Below are 21377 nucleotides of genomic sequence, written 5' to 3' on the forward strand. Positions count from 1 at the left end.
CCTCGGGCTATGCCGTTCTTTTAAAGGTTGTGCCCTGCCTCCTTCCCTCCTGTTTCACTACCAGTTTTTCAAGGGGGCTGAAGGTCCTCTTGGGAGACTTCTTTGTCAGTGACCCGACACAAGACAAAGTGGACAATGAACTACTCCTAGACAAGAATGCTGATGAGTGCCTTTTTCATCTCACTGGAGATCTGCTCCGTCTATCCTTTGGTGGAGTTCTTCCTCCAGGTGATGGCTGCCTCCTTGGGCTTAGCTGTCTTCTAGGTGAATATGATCTTGATGGGATATGTAGCGCCAGCAAGATCAAGTATGAGAAGAAGCGTGAGATTTTGGTTGATTCTTCTCCTTTTCCTTTTGTTTTTTGGAATTTTTTTTTTTTCCAGAGAATGTCCTTTAGCTTTGGTACAGTTTCAGGCTGGGGAAATTTCAGCATACCACTAAGTGTCAGAAGTGGTCACTTGTACTGAAGGTTCCGGGAGTGCTGGAGTGTTCTTTTCTGGAGCAGAGGAAGGACTCTGGCTCTCGGTTCTTTGATGAGAAGGCTGAACATGATTGTGCTTTCTCTCTCTCCTGACTGGGCAGGATTGTCTTTTAGGGTAGGAGATCTGGACTGGAGTCTTCTTAGACTTCAAGATCTCTACCTTTTCTCTCTACTGCTTTCTTTTTCTTCTTTATCTCTCTTTTCTTTGTCTTGCTTTTTTCATAGGTGGCAATTTTTCTTCAATCTGTCTGTTTCCTTTCTTCTTTCTTCAGGTCTAGGAAAGTGAAAGGGATTCCAGTGATATTTTCTTATGGAGGGGCCACAGTTCTCCCATAAACTCTGTAGAATTTTTTTTTTCATTCAAAACGCCAGTTTGGTTGATTCGCATCATTTTAGAGCCTGGATTCTCCAAAAACAGCCAAGAGAATTGGGCCAGAGCCACACTGGGTCACTCTGTTGTGACCTAATAAGGTGATGGTACTACACTTCAGATGCAAAGAATAATTTCCATCTTGGTTCAGCCCTTCACTTCCAGTGGGTTGACTGAACTCAGTCATAACATTCTCTTTATTTTTAAAAAAATAAATTTATTTTTGGCTGCGTTGGGTTTTCATTGTTGTGGCTAGTGGGGGCTACTGTTTGTTGCAGTGCGTGGGCTTCTCATTGCGGTGGCTTCTCTTGTTGCGGAGCATGGGCTCTAGGCGTGTGGGCTTCAGTAGTTGCAGCGCATGTACTCAGTAGTGGTGCGTGGGCTTTAGAGCGCAGGCTCAGTAGTTGTGGTGCGTGGGCTTAGTTGCTCCGCAGCATGTGGGATCTTCCTGGACCAGGGCTCGAACCCATGTCCCCTGCATTGGCAGGTGGATTCTTAACCACTGCACCACCAAGGAAGTCCCATAACATTCTCTTTAAACCCAAGGATTTCTGTAACTCATTTTGTTATCCAAGGCTTTTGAACCTCAAAATTTATTTTTCTCATGTCTGCCTTATTTTTCTAAGCATTCTGCACATTTCAGCTACTTCAGTAGTTTGTTTGTTGCTGAACCAATGATCTTATCCTGCGCTTGTTCTGTGGAAGAATCCAGGAGTCATATTGCTCTGAGAACACTCCCTATCCCAAGGTGCCTGGGAGATTATGTATATATATATATATATATATATATATATATATATATACACACACACACATACATATATATATTTAATACATTTTAAGTGGTTTGAAGCCACCTGTATTATAATTATATTATAAAATTATATGTTAATTTATACATTATATAAATATATGTTACATATAATATATATTTTATGTAATATTATTTCTTATTTTATTATTTTAAAAAAATCTACTAATATTTTATTGGGTCATTCAATCCCAGGACATCAAGAATGTAGAAGAAAGGGAAATGAGACAGCAAAAGATGGAAAACAAATACAAAGGTATGAATTAATAAGCTGGCCATTTCTTTAAAAAAAAAAAAGATCGGTTTCTTGTCATCAGTGACTTGCCCAGACAGTCTCCATAGAATCATCCTGCCTTAGAAGAGTCTATCAGGTAAAGGAAGGGAAAGAAATATATTTGCCAGTTTCACATCTCTCATTGGTCAAAGCTTATCCTAGCACGTTGATCCTTGCCCAGTGCCTCCAGTCAGCTGCTGGGGAAGCGCAAAAGCTCAGTGCTTCATCTGAGTCTGGAACTGGTGTAAGTAGCGAGAGCCTCTGTGGGTGTAGGCAGTATTGCTTTAGCACAAGAGATGCTACTTTGCTACTACAGCAGCGAGCCAGAGGACCAGAGAGCAAATGGAACTGAGCAAATAGTTAGGTATCCTAGAGAAGAATTAGAGCCTTGGTTCTCCAACCTGTAAAAGATTAGAGTCATCTGAAGAATTTTGGAAGCTATCTGATAATCCAGTGTTCAAATTATCTATTTCTGCATTAAAAAAATTACTCCAGGGAATTCCCTGGCGGTCTGGTGGTTAGGACTCTGTGCTCTCACTGTGGAGGGCTCCAGTTTGATCCCTGGTTGGGAAACGAAGATCCCACAGCCCATGCAGAGCAGCCGTCCCCCCAAAAAAATTACTCTAACACATGGCTTAAAAACCACTTAAAATATTTTATTAAATACATTAATATACTGTCACAAATGAATATAATTATATAATATTACATTTTTGTATATTAATATGTAAATTTAAATATAATTAATATATGGTTTCTATTTATTTAATATACATTTAAGTGGTTTCTAAGGAACATAATATTAATATATTAATAAATATATTTCATATATAATTTACATATATATACTTACTATATATTTTATAATTTCTGTCATTAATTCTTCTGTGACCCATAAATTGTTTTTTAGAAGTATTTTAGAGTTTCCAAACTGAAAGCCTTTTCTAGTTTTTTAAAAAAATTAATGTCTAACTTAATTGCATTAAGTGATCAGAGAATGTTAACTGTATAATATTAATCCTTTGAAGTCTGTTGAGGCTAGCTTTATGGCTGAGTGCTGTGGTTTCTTTTTATAATGTTCCTAAGATAATATATATTCTCCAATTGTTATATATATATTTATATAAATTTATTTCTATAATATATAAAATATATTTATATACATATTAGAAAAAATATATTTTCTAATAGACATATGTTACCTAACTATAATTGTGCTGTTCAAATCTTCTGTATCCCTCCATGTATACACAAATGTATCAAAGACACTTACAGGACTGTTCATAGCTGCTTTATTCACAATAGCAAATGTGGCAGTCAACTAGCTGACCTGCTTAGATCTCCTTTAAAGACAGGCTCTGCTGTGAGGAGTGCAGTCAATTGACACAGCAGTGTGCAGGGGCCTGTTAGTACTGGCTTTAAAGACCTGACTGTAAAAATTTCAGGGTATTTGCAAACTGTTTGTTAAACACAGCCATTATTAAAAATTAAGTTTTGCTAAATTGTAATTAAATAAATTATATTCAAAACAAAGATAATTTCTCAAAACTCTTCACTTCCTCTTCTGTTACTACATTTTACTTATACTTAGGCTCTCAAGATTATTTGCATCTACTCTATCTGTATGGTGGAAAAACTATATAATGGTGTCCTATTGGGCATCATTCCCCAAGTTCATGTTCAGTGATGTCACACTGGTTACTTGAAATTGGCCTTGGCGAGGGTACTGACATCATGGAAATCAGCGAGTGCTACAGGTTGGCTTTTAAACTTAAAACAATGAGGAAAATGCTAATAATACAGAAAAAACTTAGTGTGTGGTGTCTGTAGCTGTCACATTGTGAACAGCACAAAAATTTAAGGAAAATTCTTTTAGTATTAGAAAAGTATTTATTCTAGCAAAAAAGTTACTCACAACATTGGCAGACAAGTGGAATTCTGACATACATGTTGGTTGTTTCACTTTCATCTTAGTCATTAATATAAACAAAAATATCAACCAGCATTCATGCTGGAACTACATTCACCAGTTGCAACCATAGGTTGGCTATAGATACAAGAGTTCAGCAAAAACCAATGAAAGTACTCTGGGAGAATCAATTGTGAGGGATTTACAGTAAAGAGTATGTTTTATTTATAAGTTGTGTGCTACAATTCTTTATATTACTAAAATTTATAAGTACAATCACATACACACACACTTTCTCCCAGAGAGCCAGTCATCAAACATTTACCAGCGTAACACTGGCTAACAGCCGGCAACCACAGCACTTCAGGGTTTTCTCACAGTGTTCCATTTGAGAACTTGCTCTTCAGAGGGAGTGCTAGCCAATGATTCAGATGGCAGGGCTGGTAGGGTCTGGCCATGTCTGCTCTATGAGCAATCTTTGTGCTGGAGTTCTCTTTTTACCTGGCTGAGACTTTCTCAGACCTTCACTGTAGTTTCAACCTTCACCTACACAATTATTCTCCTTTCCCTCTCTTTTCTAAGGTGTCAGAATATATCTTGTCCTGAAAACATTCCTACTCCCATCCCTTTATCTTTCACAGGAACTTCCCCCAATAACTCTCTTTCACTTCTAACTCCTTCCTGGTATCATCTTCCTGAAGGACCCAAACTGACAGCTGAAAAAATGGAAACAATAGATGAGTGAATAAACTTAAGAAAGTGATAAAGACAATGTTAATGGCACGGATTAAATTTAAGAGTATGCCTTGACTGTAACTGTTACATTATGAATAGCACAAAATAATGAGGAAAATTCTTCCAGTATTGGAAAACTATTATCTCAGCAAAGAATACTATTCAGCAATTAAAAAGGAACAGACTACTCATATATACAACATGGATGAATCCCCAAAAGACAGTATGCTGATCAAAAGAAGTTAAGAGCAAAAGGAGTACATACAGTATGATTCCATTTATATGAAGTTCTATAACAGTCAAGGGAATGTGGAATGGGGAACAGACTGGGAAGGGGCACAAGGGATCTTTCCAGGATGACTGAAATATTCTATCTCTTAATATGATTTCATGAGTGTACGCATTTGTCAAAACGCATCCAGCTATATATTTTTTTGTACACTTAAAAAAATATCTGTTTACTTATTTGGCTGTGCTGGGTGCGGCACACGGGATCTTCCTTGTGGCATGTGGGATCTTCAGTTGTGGCATGTGAACTCTTAGTTGCAGCATGTGGGATCTAGTTCCTTGACTAGGGATCAAACCGGGCCCCCTGCATTAGAAGCACAGAGTCTTAGCCACTGAACGTCCAGGGAGGTTTCCCAACTATACATTTAAAATCTATTCATTGCACTGTGTATGTTACATCTCAATACAAAAGTGCAAAAATAATTCTTCCTATGATGATGTAAGATTTGTAATTTTCTTCTTGTAGATCTGTCCATTTCTGCTGTATATATTTTGAGGTTATATCATTAGATACCTGCAAATTTATGTACATATAACTGAATGACTGCTGTACATCTGAAACTAACACAACATTGTGAATCAACTATATTTCAATTAAAACAATTTTAAAAATATATCTGCAAATTTAGAATATTGCTGATGAGTGGCAGCTTTTCTGCTCTTCTATAAACACATACAATGTGTCCTCCACACTCATTCCTTCTATCCTATTCTAGCCTAATCTTCCATTTGCAGTGCTTCAGCACGTAGACCTGTCTTGCTGGTTTTGGGTCGGACTTAAAACGAATCCCAAGAGGGGGACGTGCAGCCACAGCTGCATGCAAATGACTGGAAGTCCCTTCTCCGGTCACTTGGGGCATCCATACCTCATGGGCTTCCAACTCTGGCTTCTACTCAGAATCCAGCCAGCATCTGTTCCAGTGGTCGAAGCAAATGCTCAGTCAAAACAAAGAGCAGCCTGAAGAAGGTGAGGGAATAGGGGATTTTGCAAGTGCTCACACTCCAGACCAGCGAACAAGGAAGACTTGGTATAAAGGGCTCAGATCTCAGAGAAGGGTTCTAGACATCGCGCGCTGCATACTCTACTTTTGTGGTGGCGGTGGCAGGTTGTAGGGCAGGGAGCGGGAGGAAGCTGAAGAATAGGGAGGGGAAAGTTGCTGTAGCCTCAGCGTCAGGAGGTAGGGGCTTTAGGTAGCAGGTGGCTGGACTGCACCACGCCTGCTATTTTAAGGCTAGGCCTCTCTTCCAGGCGCGTGGTGTAGAGGGAAGGCATCATTTGAAGCGCCCACATCCCAGGTGGGAGATGTTAATGGGGGTGAGATGGAGATGACACTTGCCTGTGGCTACTGCTGGGCGCTTTCGCCCTTCGACCCCCACCACTATAAAGCTGAGGAACTCAAGGAGCAAACACGCGGTCCATACACTTGCACTTTCACTCACTGGTGGGTGGACCAGGCTCCACCCAACTCTGGGCTTTTATTGGTCAGCCGAGAAGGGATAGCTAGCAGCCTCCTCCGGATTGGTCGATTTCTGCTAGCTCTCAAGTCAATCAGAGTAGAAGGTACTGGACTCCCATTCTCTGGCTTCCGGGGGAGCCATGTTGGATAGCGGCACGCAAACCTTCCAGTCCTGAGGCCGTAACGTAATAACATCCCCAGCTTTCCTCTGTCGCCGCCGTCTCCTCCTAACAGGTTATTTCAATGAATAAAAATGCGCTTTTTCACTCACAAAACGTGTCGTTTCATTAGTATAATGTGAGAAGCCTGCGTTTAGGCAGTGAAGCGCGAAGGAGGGGAAGAGGTGCCCTATTCTGCCCACCAGCCCTCTAAACCAGCAAAGATTCAATACTGATTCCCGCTATCCAGGAGGCCCCCACTTCGGGCCTCCCGCAGCGGGCGCCGGTTTTGAGTGACTTTTGGCCCCTTGCGGCACCTGTAGCGTCCCTAGTTACCGGACCCCTAGTAACCACCTCCCCAAGCAAGGAGCCATCGGGCGCCTGCTGCCGCGCCGGCTTCCACGCCCCGGGCCAGCGCGGGCGCTCAGGCCTCGGTGGCGTGGTGATGGCCGCCTCGCACCGAGCAGCGAAGCTGGCGGCCAGCAGTCTCCAAACCCCGGTCAATCCCAGCACCGGAGCGCGGGTCACCCATTACGAACGCAAAGACCCCGTAGAGTCCCTGTCGGCGGCGGCAGCGGCCTTGGAGGAGGAGGAAGAGGAGGAGGAAGAGGCGGCGGGGCTGGCGCGGGCGCCGGTAATGCAGGGGCGGGAAGTGGGCTGGGGCTAGGCCCCGGGTGGTGCAGCTGGAGGCTGGTCGGCGACCTCGCTGGTGAGGCGCGGGCTGGGAAACGCGCGCCCTGTCCAGATCCCTCCCTACCCGTGAGCCTGGCCCACCACGTTCTCTGTGCTCCCACGGAAAATACTCAAAACCAAGGCGTTGAAAAGTCTTTTAACTTTAACTAAAGAGATTGTTGTAAAAATTTCTTGGAGAGCATTTACGTTAGTCTGTTTCCAGAGAGTGAAAAGTACAGAACTTTACTCCTTATGCCCCAGCATCTGTTGGGAGTAGATATTTGCTTTTCTTTTTCTTTTCAACTTGAGGGAAACTGTTCTATCCATAGAGGATAACCCATAAAACGCAAGTGAATCAGCTGTGCTGTCAGGTGTGTTTTGTTGTCATCTTGATGTCTTCGTTATTAGTGCATTTTAATACAGAACATGAGAGATGATGTTTAAAACCAGCAAGAGTTCACTGGGTAAATCAGACATATAGTTAAGCCTCCAGAGAAACAAATTCCTGAGGTTCCAATGTTTCCACTCGGCTCTTAAGGGTGGGGTGAGACAGCTTTTTCACTGATCAATTTTCAGTGTCAAATGTGTTGTGACCACCTGTCTACCAGGTAGAGAGTCAAGTCTGCCATCGGCTCTATTCACTTAAAAGATGGGAACCTTGAATTTTAACTAGCAGTCCGCAGACATAAACCTCCTTAACCCCAGTTAAAGATTCTTAATACCATTTGTCCAAAGCTTCTCAGATTCAAATCATTGTGGTCTAGGGCTAATAGAAATTACTGGATATTTTGGAATTCTAATCTCTTTAATCTATACTAAAACTGTTAATGAGAAAATCTGTAGCAACACCTTTTATGGGCAGTATTTTACCAACAGATAAACTACTTGAGGTTATCCAGAGTAAGGCAGATTGAGACCCTGAACATAAACCAGGGTCGGTGACCTAGGACCAGATTCATTCATGGTAAAGCTTCCCCTCAACACAAATTTCAGGAGCCAACGAAGGAGGCAAACTGATGTTGGAAAAAGATTTGAATGGAGAAAAAGGATTTGGAGTCCTGGGCTAGGATCTGTTCATTTGCTAGTTGATATTCAGAAGTAACTTCCTTCAATCTCAGTTTCCTTATCTGTAAAAGAACTATAATAACTGTCTCTCTTTCTTGTCTCACTGGGCTATTATGATAACCAAATGAGAGAGTATGTTATAGCTAAAGGACAGTTTGTATAAATTAGTAATAATAATAACAACTGCCAGTGGGACTGTTATTTGAACAACTCTCGCAAAGATTAAGTTCTACTTTGGCTTGCTGTGGTGGAGGAAGCAGTCAGTTCTGTAGTCACAGGTATACTTCCAGAGTGTCCTGGTAAACTGCAGATCTGTATGAGAAACGTCACCTTAGGAAAGGTTAGTTTAATGAGCTAATTTCCAAGGGGCATGGTCCTACTGAAGAAAAAAAAAAAAAAGGAAGCTAAGTTTGGAGTTTGACACTGTTTTGAGACCACTGTACTTGAAGGATCCAAAAGCAAATCTGGATAAGCTGCCACTGTAGAAGGCCTGATGGTCAGAGGACATGGGGTTGGCAGACAAAGCACTGAAAAGCCAAGGAGAGTGCAGGAGCCAAGCTTTGCCTTCTTCACAGTTTGGCTTGGTCTCCACCTTGGGTTTTTTATTTTTCTATTTATTTGTTTTATTTATTTATTTATTTTGGCTGCATTGGGTCTTTGTTGCAGTGTGCGGGCTTCTCGTGGTGTATTCTCTTGTTGCAGAGCACAGGCTCTAGGTGTGTGGGTTTCAGTAGTTGCAGCACATGGGCTCAGTAGTTGTGGCACACGAGCTTAGTTGCTCTGCAGCATGTGGGATCTTCCCGGACCAGGGCTCGAACCCGTGTCCCCTGCATTGGGAGCACAGAGTCTTAACCACTGCACCACCAGGGAAGTCCCTCCACCTTGGTTTTTTAAAGGTTAGTTTGTCTCAACTTCGTCATCTATAAGATGGAATAAACTCAGCTTACCAGAATCACCACACAAAATTGATTAGAGAACCAACTGTCACAGTAGGCCCCTTTAAGTCCTTTGGTTTGCCAAAGCAACCCCTGCCCCACCGCTGGCTCCATGCACACCCCTTGCAGGACTCTGTGCCCATATAGGGCACTAAGTCATATTTCTTGAATCTAGCCTCAGTTGGAGATATCAGTTCATAGACCTTTATGGGGTTGATGATGACATGGGTAAAGCACTATTCTATAATTCACAGTTAAAATTTCACTGACTTTCCTAATGGGATGGCCTTCTATTTTTCAACAAATATTGAGCATTTATTAAGTGCGAGTCACAGACTATTCAGTAGTGAATGAAGCAGACATAGCTCATGTCGTCACAGTGCTTCCATTCTGATGGGGAAGTTAGACAATAAAAAATGAACAGTCAAATGATTATAAGACAGGAAGTGTTGGGAAAGAAATGAACAGGTTACTATAATTTAAAAAAGAAATAGGAAGGAACATATTTCAGTGAGTTAACATTTAAGCCAATGCCTGATCGATGAGAAAGAGCAGCCATTTGAAGAGTGGGGGAGGGAAAAGCATTCCAGGCAGAGGGAGTGGCATATGCAGAGGCCCAAAGATAGGAAGAGAGAGAGTTTTGTGTGATTAAGGATCTGAAAGAAAGCCAATGGGACTGGAGAAGAGAGAGGGGGAGAGGGGAGGGGATGAGGTTGGAGAGGTAAGGAGGGTCTTGTAGACCAAGGTAAGGAGTTTAGTGTTTATTGCAGGTGCAGTGAGACGTCCTTGAAGACTTTTAAGAGATCTGACATGTTCCTATTTACATTTTAAAACGATGACTCTGATGGCTTTGTGGAGAATGATTGGAGGGTTTGACAAAGAAAGGAGACTGGGTAGGAGGCTTTTGCAGTAATTCAGGTGCCAGAAGTGGTGGCTTGGACCTAGAGCCCAGGGGAGATGGCAAGAAATGGACAGATTGCATAGGACTTAGATTAGATTGGATGTGAAGGCCAAGGAAGAAGTCAAGAATGCTCATTCCCACGTTTCTGGTTTGACCAGCTGCACAGAAGATAATGTCATTTACTGAATTGTGGGTAACTTGGGGAGGAATAGATTCAGGGGCTGGGTGGGAATCAAGGTTTCAGTTTTGAACATGGTAAATTTGAGGTACCTGTGAAACTACCAAGTGGAAAGATGAGATACCTGTGAAACTACCAAGTGGGCCTATGAAAATGTAGTCCTGTTGGGTGTGGGATGGAGAATCTCCATCTGGGAGTTTTCAGCATTTTTGAAACACTGGATTAAGTCACTTAAGGGGAGACTTCAGAGAAGGAAGAGAAGGGGCCTAGTATAGAACTCTTAAAACCCTTGACATTTAACAGGTAGAGAAAAGGGGGGCAAAAGAGATTAAGACCAGCTACAGTGGTAGAAGAATTATTGCAGGGGTGTGGAAGTTTCCAATTCATTTGTTTCAATGCTAAGGGAAAGGGGCAAATGCTGCTAAGAGAAGGACATTTCATCCCCGAAGCAGGAGGGAAGGAGCAAAGGGGCACAAAGGCATGCAGTTTTGTAGATGGGAAGATGAGGGAACTTCCCTCTGACGGTTTTTTTTTTTTTTACTGAAGAAATAAAGGAATTATCATGGGCAGTTGGGAGTCGGGGTGGGAGCAGGTAGAAGAGCAAGGGACAGGTAGGCAGGATCTCTGGGGCAGTGTGAGAGCCACTTCCAGAAGGAGCATGGGAGGTACCAGGCAGACCAAGTAGCCATGAGAAATTGTTCATTTTTAAATTTAGTATTAATATTCACAAAACATTCTTTTTCTTTTTTTTTAAGTTACATTTTAATTATAGAAGTAATACATGAGCACATTCTCCTTTTAAAATTTCAAATGTTATATCGTGCTTGCTTCGGCAGCACATATACTAAAATTGGAACGATACAGAGAAGATTAGCACGGCTCCTGCGCAAGGATGACACGCAAATTAGTGAAGTGTTCCATATTTTTATAAAGATGTTTAAAAAAATGTTATAAATAAGGCTTAGGCCCTTTTAACACTTCTCCCCTCAAAAAGAAAATCTGGTTCCCCCCTCCCTCCTCATCAGTAGCCACTGTTTTGAAACTGATATATGTTCTGGGCTTTTTCCTGTCTCCTGTGTACATAATATTTTAATATATGGTAGCATTTTATAGATACATATTGTGCTGCCACTTGCTTTTTTTCTCTTATGTACATTTAGATCTGCCTCATTCCTTACAAATCCCTTTAATGCAAAAAACTTTTAAAATAAAAATTCCATAATTGTAGATGATACTAGATCGACTATAACACAAATAATTGTGAGTGCTGATTACTAATGAAGCAACATGTGTTGGAAGGAGACATCATCTAACTGGGTCAAGCCAATCTAGGGAAGATTATCCTCTAATCTAGTGGCTGCATGTACAACAACATTCCACAGAAAGCTCAACAATTAAAGGGAAAGGGTGCTATTTTAGGCTCTTGGAAAATAATATCCTTGGCCTAGATTATTTGAACTACTAAATGTTTCCTTCTGTGTGGAGACAATTTAAGATGAAATTAGAGTTGGAAGTTGCTTACTAACCATTTATCTGTTTTGGGTAAAACACTGTGATATCAGTTTATCCGAAAAGTTCAGGCTAGTGTTACCAGTATTAAGCTGAAGTGGAATGGATACTGTGCAAAAGTCAGTGCATAAGTATAATTATTTGCCGCATCTCTTCAGAAGCTACTCATCCTTCTGTATCTTTTTCAAACAGTTTTTCCAGGTTCAAATAAACTTCATCCTTTCTGTGAAAATGATTGTTATAAGGCCTTGTTTTAAGGAATGTTCTAAAAGAATGAATGGAGAGCACGTGGATGCTTTTGCCTAAAAGCGAGTCTTTGGAATATCCACTCTGTTTCAATGGTAGTTTTTGGAAAATAAGCCCTTTCCTTAATACTCAGTAGGATATCACTCTTGAGCAGCCAATATTTCTTTGATTCAGTCTTTATGAGGGAATACCTGTCCTCTTCCCTTGGGAGAAACTTAATATTGTTTTAGCTGGACATTCGCTCATCCAACAAATACTTATTGAGCATCTGCCATTGGCCAGGCACTTTTCTAGGCACTGGGGACACAACTGAACGAAGCACACAAACGCTTGCTTTTGTGATGCTCACTTTTTGGTGGGAGCAGGCATCCAGTACACAAATCAGCAGAGATATCAGTTGGTGGTGAGTACTTATTGAGAGAAAGCAGCAAAGGGAGGCTGACAGTGAGTCAGGGGAGAGGCTGGAATTTCAAACAGGGTAGCCAATGAAGGCCTTGCTGAGAAGATGACATTTTGAGTGAAGGTCTGAAGGAGTGAGCAGGTGGGCTGTTCAGATATCTGGAGGCAGGGAGAGGGAACAGTAAGCCCTTGAAGTGATCTTGCTGATTCTGTGAGCTTCGGAAAAACTGCAAACCGGAATCGGCCGCTTCTGCTAGTACGAGCTCCTGCCGCCAGGATGGACGAGGAACCCTGCTGGGGCGGTACAAGCGGATTAGCAGATGGAGAACTAACAGGAAGGAATAAGTCCCTGCTTCCTCCTCCAGCTTTGCAGTCTCCCTGTAGCCCCACTGTTAGCAGAGTCTAGCGGGAAGCAGCTGGCAAAGCGGAAATGTGGTTTGCAGAGTCCCAAGCCCAGCATCACATAGCACGGCTTTGGAGCCGAGACACCGGTTTAACACCTGGCTCACATACTTTATGTATCGTAAAGCTGAAGTTCAAAAGGCTAGGGCCCACGTCACTTGGCTAAGAAGTGCAGAACCTAGGCATGAATGAGAATGCTGACACCACGTCTGTAATCTTTTCCCCACGCCACGAGAACGCTCCAAACTGAAGTTACTTAACTTTCATCAAACCCTTTCAGCTTTGAAGGGTTGTTAAGGGGCTGAAACCAGGTGACCCGTGAGTGGTCAGGAGCCAGTGGTAGACAAGAAACAGAAACCACCGCCTGCTTGCCCTAACTTCCCTTTCCAGGCTTGCTCCCCAAAATTGCTTTATGCATTTTTACTTTCCTTTTAGCCTGCAGCTGTGTGCACGTTGCTTTCCACCACGCACCACCGCCCCCATCCCCAACACTTTTGCTAACGTCATTTCCTTTGGAGTACCTGTTCCCTCTTTCCCCATATATAATACTTTCTATGATCCTCCAGATTCTTCCATTCGTTGACTCAGCCCAAATATCACCTCCTCTAGGAAGCCTCCCCTTATCTTCCAAACTCAAACCAAACCAAAGCTCCCTGCTTTTAAATACCCTTATCGCTTTGTTGCTGAACTCAAGTTTGTGTGCCCAATGCACAGTGAAGCCAAACAAACCAAAATAGTGGAGTTTGGAGCAGAGAAAGGTTTATTGCAGCCCCAAGCAAGGAGAATAGGCAGCTTGTGCTCAAAAAGCCCAAACTCCCCTGATGGGGAAGAGTTTTTATAGGCAGAATTAGGGGGAGAGCTGCAGGGTGTGTAACCTTTCTCTGATTGGTTAATGGGGAGGTAACAGGGTGGTGTTCCAGGAATCTCAGTCATCGACCTTCTGGTTCCAGCCAGTCTGGGGCCATGTGCTTAGGCTCAGCCTAAAGTTACCATCCTCCACCTGGGTGGGGGTCTTAGTTCCTGTAGAAGAACTCAGAGATTTGTATCAGATTGTTATGTATATCCCTTGAGGAGGAACCAGGACCCTCCGCTTTCCTCCACTACTGTTTCTTGACTGTTTTTCCTTTGTTTCTGCATTCCCTCACTCCTCGAATTAGTAACTGTTTGAATCTGCCCTTTGAAATGGGGACACAGAAAGACTTCTGTGCCGAGGAGGACCCCACAGGGTTCTGCTCAGTTTCAACTAGATCGTTGTATCTCTCATGACCACTGTCCATTTCATGTTAGTCCTCCTGTCACTGCTTATTTAGATGCTGGTGTTTGCCAACATTTCCATCCTCAGGTTCTTGCCTCTCATTGCCCACAGGCAGCCTTATCCACACCCAAGGATGCACCTGCACTTCTGTGTGCATTGCTGGCTCCCATATCACCATCTCCAGCCCAGCCTTCTTACCAGGTCTCCAGACCTATTTTCCCCCCTGTTTCCTATACATTTGGCTGCCCTACTATCCTCTCACACTTAGTGTGTCTAAAACAGAGATCAGTTTCCTTTCCCTAAAATACTCTTCCTCCCTGTATTCCCTATATTCATGAATGGAAGCCCCATCATCTACCTAGACATATAGCACTCCAAACAGAAACCTTTTCAATTTCTTGCCCACAGTCCAGGCTATTATCAAGTTGATGATTCAGCTTCTTAAATCTCCCAAGGTAGCCTCCTTTCTTGTGTTCCTGGTGCTGTTCCCTAATTCTGCCCTTAATACCTCTAACTCGGACGCTTGCAGTAGCCCATGAACTGCCGCCAACCTTGCTTCCCTTCACTCCACCTCACTTGCTACCAGAGAGTCCTTCTGAGTGTTACTGACCATGTCTCTCCTCTGTTCACATCCTTTAAGGCTCCTGTTGCCTGTGGCTTGGCCCCCTAGACTCTTGGTACTCTTGGTTGGGCTTTTTTTTTTTTTTAATATTTATTTATTTTTGGCTGTGTCAGGTCTTTGTTGCAGCACTCAGGATCTTTCGTTGCAGTGCACAGGCTCTTCGTTGTGGCACGTGGGCTTCTCTCTAGTTGTAGTGCAGCACAGACTCAGTAGTTGTGGCACGTGGGCTCTCTAGTTGTGGTGCCCAGGCTTAGTTGCCCCATGGCATGTGGGATCTTAGTTCGACCAGGGATCGAACCCACATCCCCTGCATTGGAAGGCAGATTCTCAACCACTGGACCACCAAGGAGGTCCCTTGGTTGGGGCTCTTGACATGCCTTTTTCACCTTGCTTCCCATCCTCCTGTGCTCCATATGCCCTATTCCCTACCCCCACTCAGACTATATACCTCTCTCCGAGCACAGCATGCCTGTTCCTTCCTCTTGTGGCTAAAAACCCTCCTGCCCTTGGGAGGAGTGTGGTGTGTCTTTGGAGCCTAATAGACTTGGGATTGGATCCCAGCTCTACTTACTAGCTGTGTGATTGTAGGCAGGTCACCTAACTCCTCTGAGCCTCAGTTTCCTCACCGAGGACAGAGTACCTGCCAGTTGCATCATCATGAAGTAACATGATGAATGTTCTAGCACTGTGCCTCAGTTTCTCTGTTTTCCACTGTTTCCCTGCTCTGGCAAACTTTGTCCTTATCCAGCCTTATGTCTCCAGTCTGGCTCACCTCTGCAAATTTTGTCTCTTCTTTCCCCCAGTCAGAATTAGGTATTCCTTCTGTGAGCTCTCATGGTCTCTGATATTGTAACATACATGGTCACTCATCTGTCTACCTGCTCAGCTGGGAGCAACTCGTGGGCAGGAATCAGGAGTTCTGTCTCATCCAGAGTCTGCTATCAATTATTTATCTACATGTCCTGTCCTAAACTAGCTGGAAGCTTCTCGAAGGTGGAGTTTTCATCTGATTTGTATCTTTCAGCAGCTAGCTGAGTGCTGGGTGTCTCTAAATATTGAATGAATGACGAAATTAACAAGCTAAGAAGGTAATGGTGTTCCCACATTTAAGAAGGTAATGGTGAAGAACACATACAGGAACAGCAAAAGATATCAGAAAATTCTCTTAATTGAGTTGTATGACTTATAAAGCAATTCTCCAATTTATTTGGCAATAAATTTCTGCACACTGTTTCTACTGAAGGAAACTTGTTTTCCTTCATTTGTTTTCTCTAAGTTATCCCAAGTGGTAAAACACTGGCCTCCTGTACACTGTTTTTAGCCCATTAAAATATTATATCTATAAATATTATATACAACTGACTCTTCTGAATTTTCCTGTTGGGAGACACTACTCAGATTTATTTTCTAGAGTCTTACCAGATTGGATCTCTAATTTTCCATTGGCAAATATGCTTTTTCCATTTTGAGTCTATTTCAGGCACTAAGCTAAATTTAACGCCATGGTCAGTAGCCTTTTATGCATAGTATCATAAATAATTTCAGTTGTTTCTCACCTGAGAAAATATAAAATTTTTTTATTTGTGGAGAATATGGGGTTTTACCTCTTTCGTTGCCTCAGTTAAAAGAACTTTGAAAGGTATGCGAAAGGAATGAGGGGAAAAGATCAGTCATGCCCTTCTAGGCATGTATATAGAATACCCACCCTATGTGTTCTTGTTCTGTTGTCACCCCACAGTCCCCGTCACCGTGGGAGCTACTGCTCTTGGTGCCCACGGGAGCGGCTATTCCGGAAGTCCCTCCCACCTCCTCCCAGGCCCTCCTACTCCCTTCTGAGGTACCCGCCCTCCCCACCCCGCCTCCCGCACCGTACCCCTGCGGACATCCTGGAGGGCTTTTCCCTGGCTCCTTGATGAGCCCCTGAGAACCTTGTTCCCTCCATTCCTGCATTCCCCTGACTTTTCTGTTCCCCACTCTTCTCTCCATTGGAACACCCACCCTGGGGGCCCACAGTGCAGAGCCCAGCTGTGGGCTACGTTTGCTTGGTTTGCAGCCCGAGGAACTATGCTCTTCACCTCAGGTAAACCTACACTCAGAAGGAGGCGTTTTTTTTTTTTTTTAACACCTTTATTGGAGTATAATTGCTTTACAATGGTGTGTTAGTTTCTGCTTTATAACAAACTGAATCAGTTATACATATACATATGTTCCCATATCTCTTCCCTCTTGCGTCTCCCTCCCTCCCACCCTCCCTATCCCACCACTCTAGGTGGTCACATAGCGCCAAGCTGATCTCCCTGTGCTATGCGGCTGCTTCCCACTAGCTATCTGTTTTACGTTTGGTAGTGTATATATGTCCATGCCACACTCTCACTTTGTCACAGCCTACCCTTCCCCCTCCCCATATCCTCAAGTCCATTCTCTAGTAGGTCTGTGTCTTTTGCCGTCTTGCCCCTAGGTTCTTCATGACCTTTTTTTTTTTTCTTAGATTCCATATATATGTGTTAGCATACGGTATTTGTTTTTCTCCTTCTGACTTACTTCACTCTGTATGACAGTCTCTAGGTCCATCCACCTCACTACAAATAACTGAATTTCGTTTCTTTTTATGGCTGAGTAATATTCCATTGTATATATGTGCCACATCTTCTTTATCCATTCATCTGTTGATGGACACTTAGGTTGCTTCCATGTCCTGGCTATTGTAAATAGAGCTGCAATGAACATTTTGGTACATGACTCTTTTTGAATTATGGTTTTCTCAGGGTATATGCCCAGTAGTGGGATTGCTGGGTTGTACGGTAGCTCTACTTTTAGTTTTTGTTTTGTTTTGTTTTGCGGTACGTGGGCCTCTCACTGTTATGGCCTCTCCCGTTGCGGAGCACAGGCTCTGGATGCGCAGGCTCAGCGGCCATGGCTCATGGGCCTAGCCGCTCCGCGGCATGTGGGATCTTCCCGGACCGGGGCACGAAGCCGTGTCCCCTGCATCGGCAGGCGGACTCTCAACCACTGCGCCACCAGGGAAACCCTCTATTTTTAGTTTTTTAAGGAAACTCCATACTGTTCTCCATAGTGGCTGTATCAATTTACATTCCCACCAACAGTGCAAGAGGGTTCCCTTTTCTCCACACCTTCTCCAGCATTTATTATTTGTAGATTTTTTGATGATGGCCATTCTGACCGGTGTGAGATGATATCTCACTGTAGTTTTGATTTGCATTTCTCTAATGATTAATGATGTTGAGCATCCTTTCATGTGTTTGTTGTCAATCTGTATATCTTCTTTGGAGAAATGTCTATTTAGGTCTTCTGCCCATTTTTGGATTGGGTTGTTTGTTTTTTTGATATTGAGCTGCATGAGCTGCTTGTAAATTTTGGAGATTCTTTGTCAGTTGCTTCATTTGCAAATGTTTTCTCCCATTCTGAGGGTTGTCTTTTTTTTTTTTTTTTTTGCGGTACGTGGGCCTCTCACTATGTGGCCTCTCCCATTGTGGAGCACAGGCTCTGGGTGCGCAGGCTTAGGGGCCATGGCTCACGGGCCCACTGCTCTGCGGCATGTGGGATCCTCCCAGGCCTGGGCACGAACCCGCATCCCCTGCATCGGCAGGCGGACTCTCAACCACTGCGCCACCAGGGAAGCCTCTGAGGGTTGTCTTTTTGTCTTATTTATGGTTTCCTTTGCTGTGCAAAAGCTTTTAAGTTTCATTAGGTCCCATTTGTTTATTTTTGTTTTTATTTCCATTTCTCTAGGAGGTGGATCAAAAAGGATCTTGCTGTGATTTATGTCATAGAGTGTTCTGCCTATGTTTTCCTCTGAGAGTTTGATAGTGTCTGGCCTTACATTTAGGTCTTTAATCCATTTTATTTTTGTGTATGGTGTTAGGGAGTGTTCTAATTTCATACTTTTACATGTACCTGTCCAGTTTTCCCAGCACCACTTATTGAAGAGGCTGTCTTTTCTCCACTGTATATTCTTGCCTCCTTTATCAAAGATAAGGTGAATATATGTGCGTGGGTTTATCTCTGGGCTTTGTATCCTGTTGCATTTACCTATATTTCTGTTTTTGTGCCAGTACCATACTGTCTTGATTACTGTAGCTTTGTACTATAGTCTGAAGACAGGGAGTCTGATTCCTCCAGCTCCATTTTTCTTTCTCAAGATTGCTTTGGCTATTCGGGGTCTTTTGTGTTTCCATACAAATTGTGAAATTTTTTGTTCTACTTCTGTGAAAAATGCCAGTGGTAGTTTGATAGGGATTGCATTGAATCTGTAGATTGCTTTGGGTAGTAGAGTCATTTTCACAATGTTGATTCTTCCAATCCAAGAACATGGTATATCTCTCCATCTATTTGTATCATCCTTAATTTCTTTCATCAGTGTCTTATAATTTTCTGCATACAGGTCTTTTGTCTCCTTAGATAGGTTTATTCCTAGATATTTTATTCTTTTTGTTGCAGTGGTAAATGGGAGTGTTTCCTTAATTTCACTTTCAGATATTTCATCATTAGTGTATAGGAATGCCAGAGATTTCTGTGCATTAATTTTGTATCCTGCTACTTTACCAAATTCATTGATTAGCTCTAGTAGTTTTCTGGTAGCTTTTCTAGGATTCTCTATGTATAGTATCATGTCATCTGCAAACAGTGACAGCTTTACTTCTTCTTTTCTGATTTGTATTCCTTTTATTTCTTTTTCTTCTCTGATTGCTGTGGCTAAAACTTCCAAAACTATGTTGAATAATAGTGGTGAGAGTGGGCAACCGTGTCTTGTTTGTTCCTGATCTTAGTGGAAATGGTTTCAGTTTTTCACCACTGAGGACGATGTTGGCTGTGGGTTTGTCATATATGGCCTTTATTATGTTGAGGAAAGTTCCCTCTATGCCTACTTTCTGCAGGGTTTTTATCATAAATGGGTGTTGAATTTTGTCAAAGCTTTTTCTGCATCTATTGAGATGATCATATGGTTTTTCTCCTTCAATTTGTTAATATGGTATATCACATTGACTGCTTTACGTATATTGAAGAATCCTTGCATTCCTGGAATAAACCCCACTTGATCATGGTATATGATCCTTTTAATGTGCTGTTGGATTCTGTTTGCTAGTATTTTGTTGAGGATTTTTCATCTATGTTCATAAGCGATATTGGCCTGTAGTTTTCTTTCTTTGTGACATCTTTGTCTGGTTTTGGTATCAGGGTGATGGTGGCCTCGTAGAATGAGTTTGGGAGTGTTCCTCCCTCTGCTATATTTTGGAAGAGTTTGAGAAGGATAGGTGTTAGCTCTTCTCTAAATGTTTGATTGAATTTGCCTGTGAATCCATCTGGTCCTAGGCTTTTGTTTGTTGGAAGATTTTTAATCACAGTTTCAATTTCAGTGCTTGTGATTGGACTGTTCATATTTTCTATTTCTTCCTGGTTCAGTCTTGGAAGGTTATACGTTTCTAAGAATTTGTCCATTTCTTCCAGGTTGTCCATTTTATTGGCATAGAGTTGCTTGTAGTAATCTCTCATGATCCTTTGTATTTCTGCAGTGTCAGTTGTTATTTCTCCTTTTTCATTTCTAATTCTATTGATTTGAGTCTTCTCCCTTTTTTTCTTGATGAGTCTGGCTAATGGTTTATCAGTTTTGTTTATCTTCTCAAAGAACCAGCTTTTAGTTTTATTGATCTTTGCTATCATTTCCTTCATTTCTTTTTATTTCTGATCTGATCTTTACGATATCTTTTCTTCTGCTAAATTTGGGGTTTTTTTGTTCTTCTTTCTCTAATTGCTTTAGGTGTAAGGTTAGGTTGTTTATTTGAGTCGTTTCTTGTTTCTTAAGGTAGGACTGTATTGCTATAAACTTCCCTCTTAGAACTGCTTTTGCTGCATCCCAAAGGTTTTGGGTCGTCGTGTTTTCATTGTCATTTGCTTCTAGGTATTTTTTGATTTCCTCTTTGATTTCTTCAGTGATCTCTTGGTTATTAAGTAGTGTATTGTTTAGCCTCCATGTGTTTGTATTTTTTACAGATTTCTTCCTGTAATTGATATCTAGCCTCATAGCGTTGTGGTCGGAAAAGATACTTGATATGATTTCAATTTTCTTAAATTTACCAAGGCTTGATTTGTGACCCAAGATATGACCTATCCTGGAGAAAGTTCCATGAGCACTTGAGAAGAATGTGTATTCTGTTGTTTTCAGATGGAATATCCTATAAATATCAATTAAGTTCATCTTGTTTAATGTATAATTTAAAGCTTGTGTTTCCTTATTTATTTTCATTTTGGATGATCTGTCCATTGGTGAAAGTGGGGTGTTAAAGTCCCCTACTATGATTGTGTTACTGTTGATTTCCCCTTTTATGGCCGTTAGTATTTGCCTTATGTATTGAGGCGCTCCTATGTTGGGTGCATAAATATTTACAATTGTTACATCTTCTTCTTGGATCAATCCCTTCATCATTATGTAGTGTCCTTCTTTGTCTCTTCTAATAGTCTTTGTTTTAAAGTCTATTTTGTCAGATATGAGAATTGCAACTCCAGGTTTCTTTTGATTTCAATTTGCATGGAATATCTTTTTCCATCCCCTCACTTTCAGTCTGTATGTGTCCCTAGGTCTGAAGTGGGTCTCTTGTAGACAGCATATATATGGGTCTTGTTTTTGTATCCATTCAGCCAGTCTATGTCTTTTGGTTGGAAAATTTAATCCATTTACATTTAAGGTAATTATC

At 42.1% G+C, this 21377-nt stretch overlaps 1 protein-coding gene and 1 non-coding gene across 4 annotated transcripts in view; both read left to right on the forward strand.

Annotated features, from left to right (window-relative positions):
- The first annotated feature begins 6763 nt into the window (after positions 1-6763).
- The window catches only part of FAM161A (FAM161 centrosomal protein A), a 34239-nt gene continuing 19625 nt past the window's right edge, over positions 6764-21377 (forward strand). For 2 of the 3 annotated variants that reach the window (XM_022597297.3, XM_089922345.1), the window contains exon 1: positions 6836-7117. In XM_022597297.3, the coding sequence (XP_022453005.1) occupies positions 6929-7117 (189 nt within the window). In that variant the 5' untranslated portion in view covers positions 6836-6928. Of the gene's footprint in view, positions 7118-21377 lie in introns of all 3 variants that reach the window. The other variant, XM_022597296.3, reaches the window with a different exon arrangement.
- LOC115803587 (U6 spliceosomal RNA) lies at positions 11055-11161 on the forward strand. The gene has a single exon (XR_004024336.1). It is a non-coding gene; the product is annotated as a U6 spliceosomal RNA (small nuclear RNA).

This window comes from Delphinapterus leucas, chromosome 13, assembly GCF_059928025.1.
Source record: "Delphinapterus leucas isolate spDelLeu-1000000601 "Yukka" chromosome 13, BTC_Dleu_Yukka2, whole genome shotgun sequence".
Classification (NCBI taxonomy): Eukaryota; Metazoa; Chordata; class Mammalia; order Artiodactyla; family Monodontidae; genus Delphinapterus; species Delphinapterus leucas.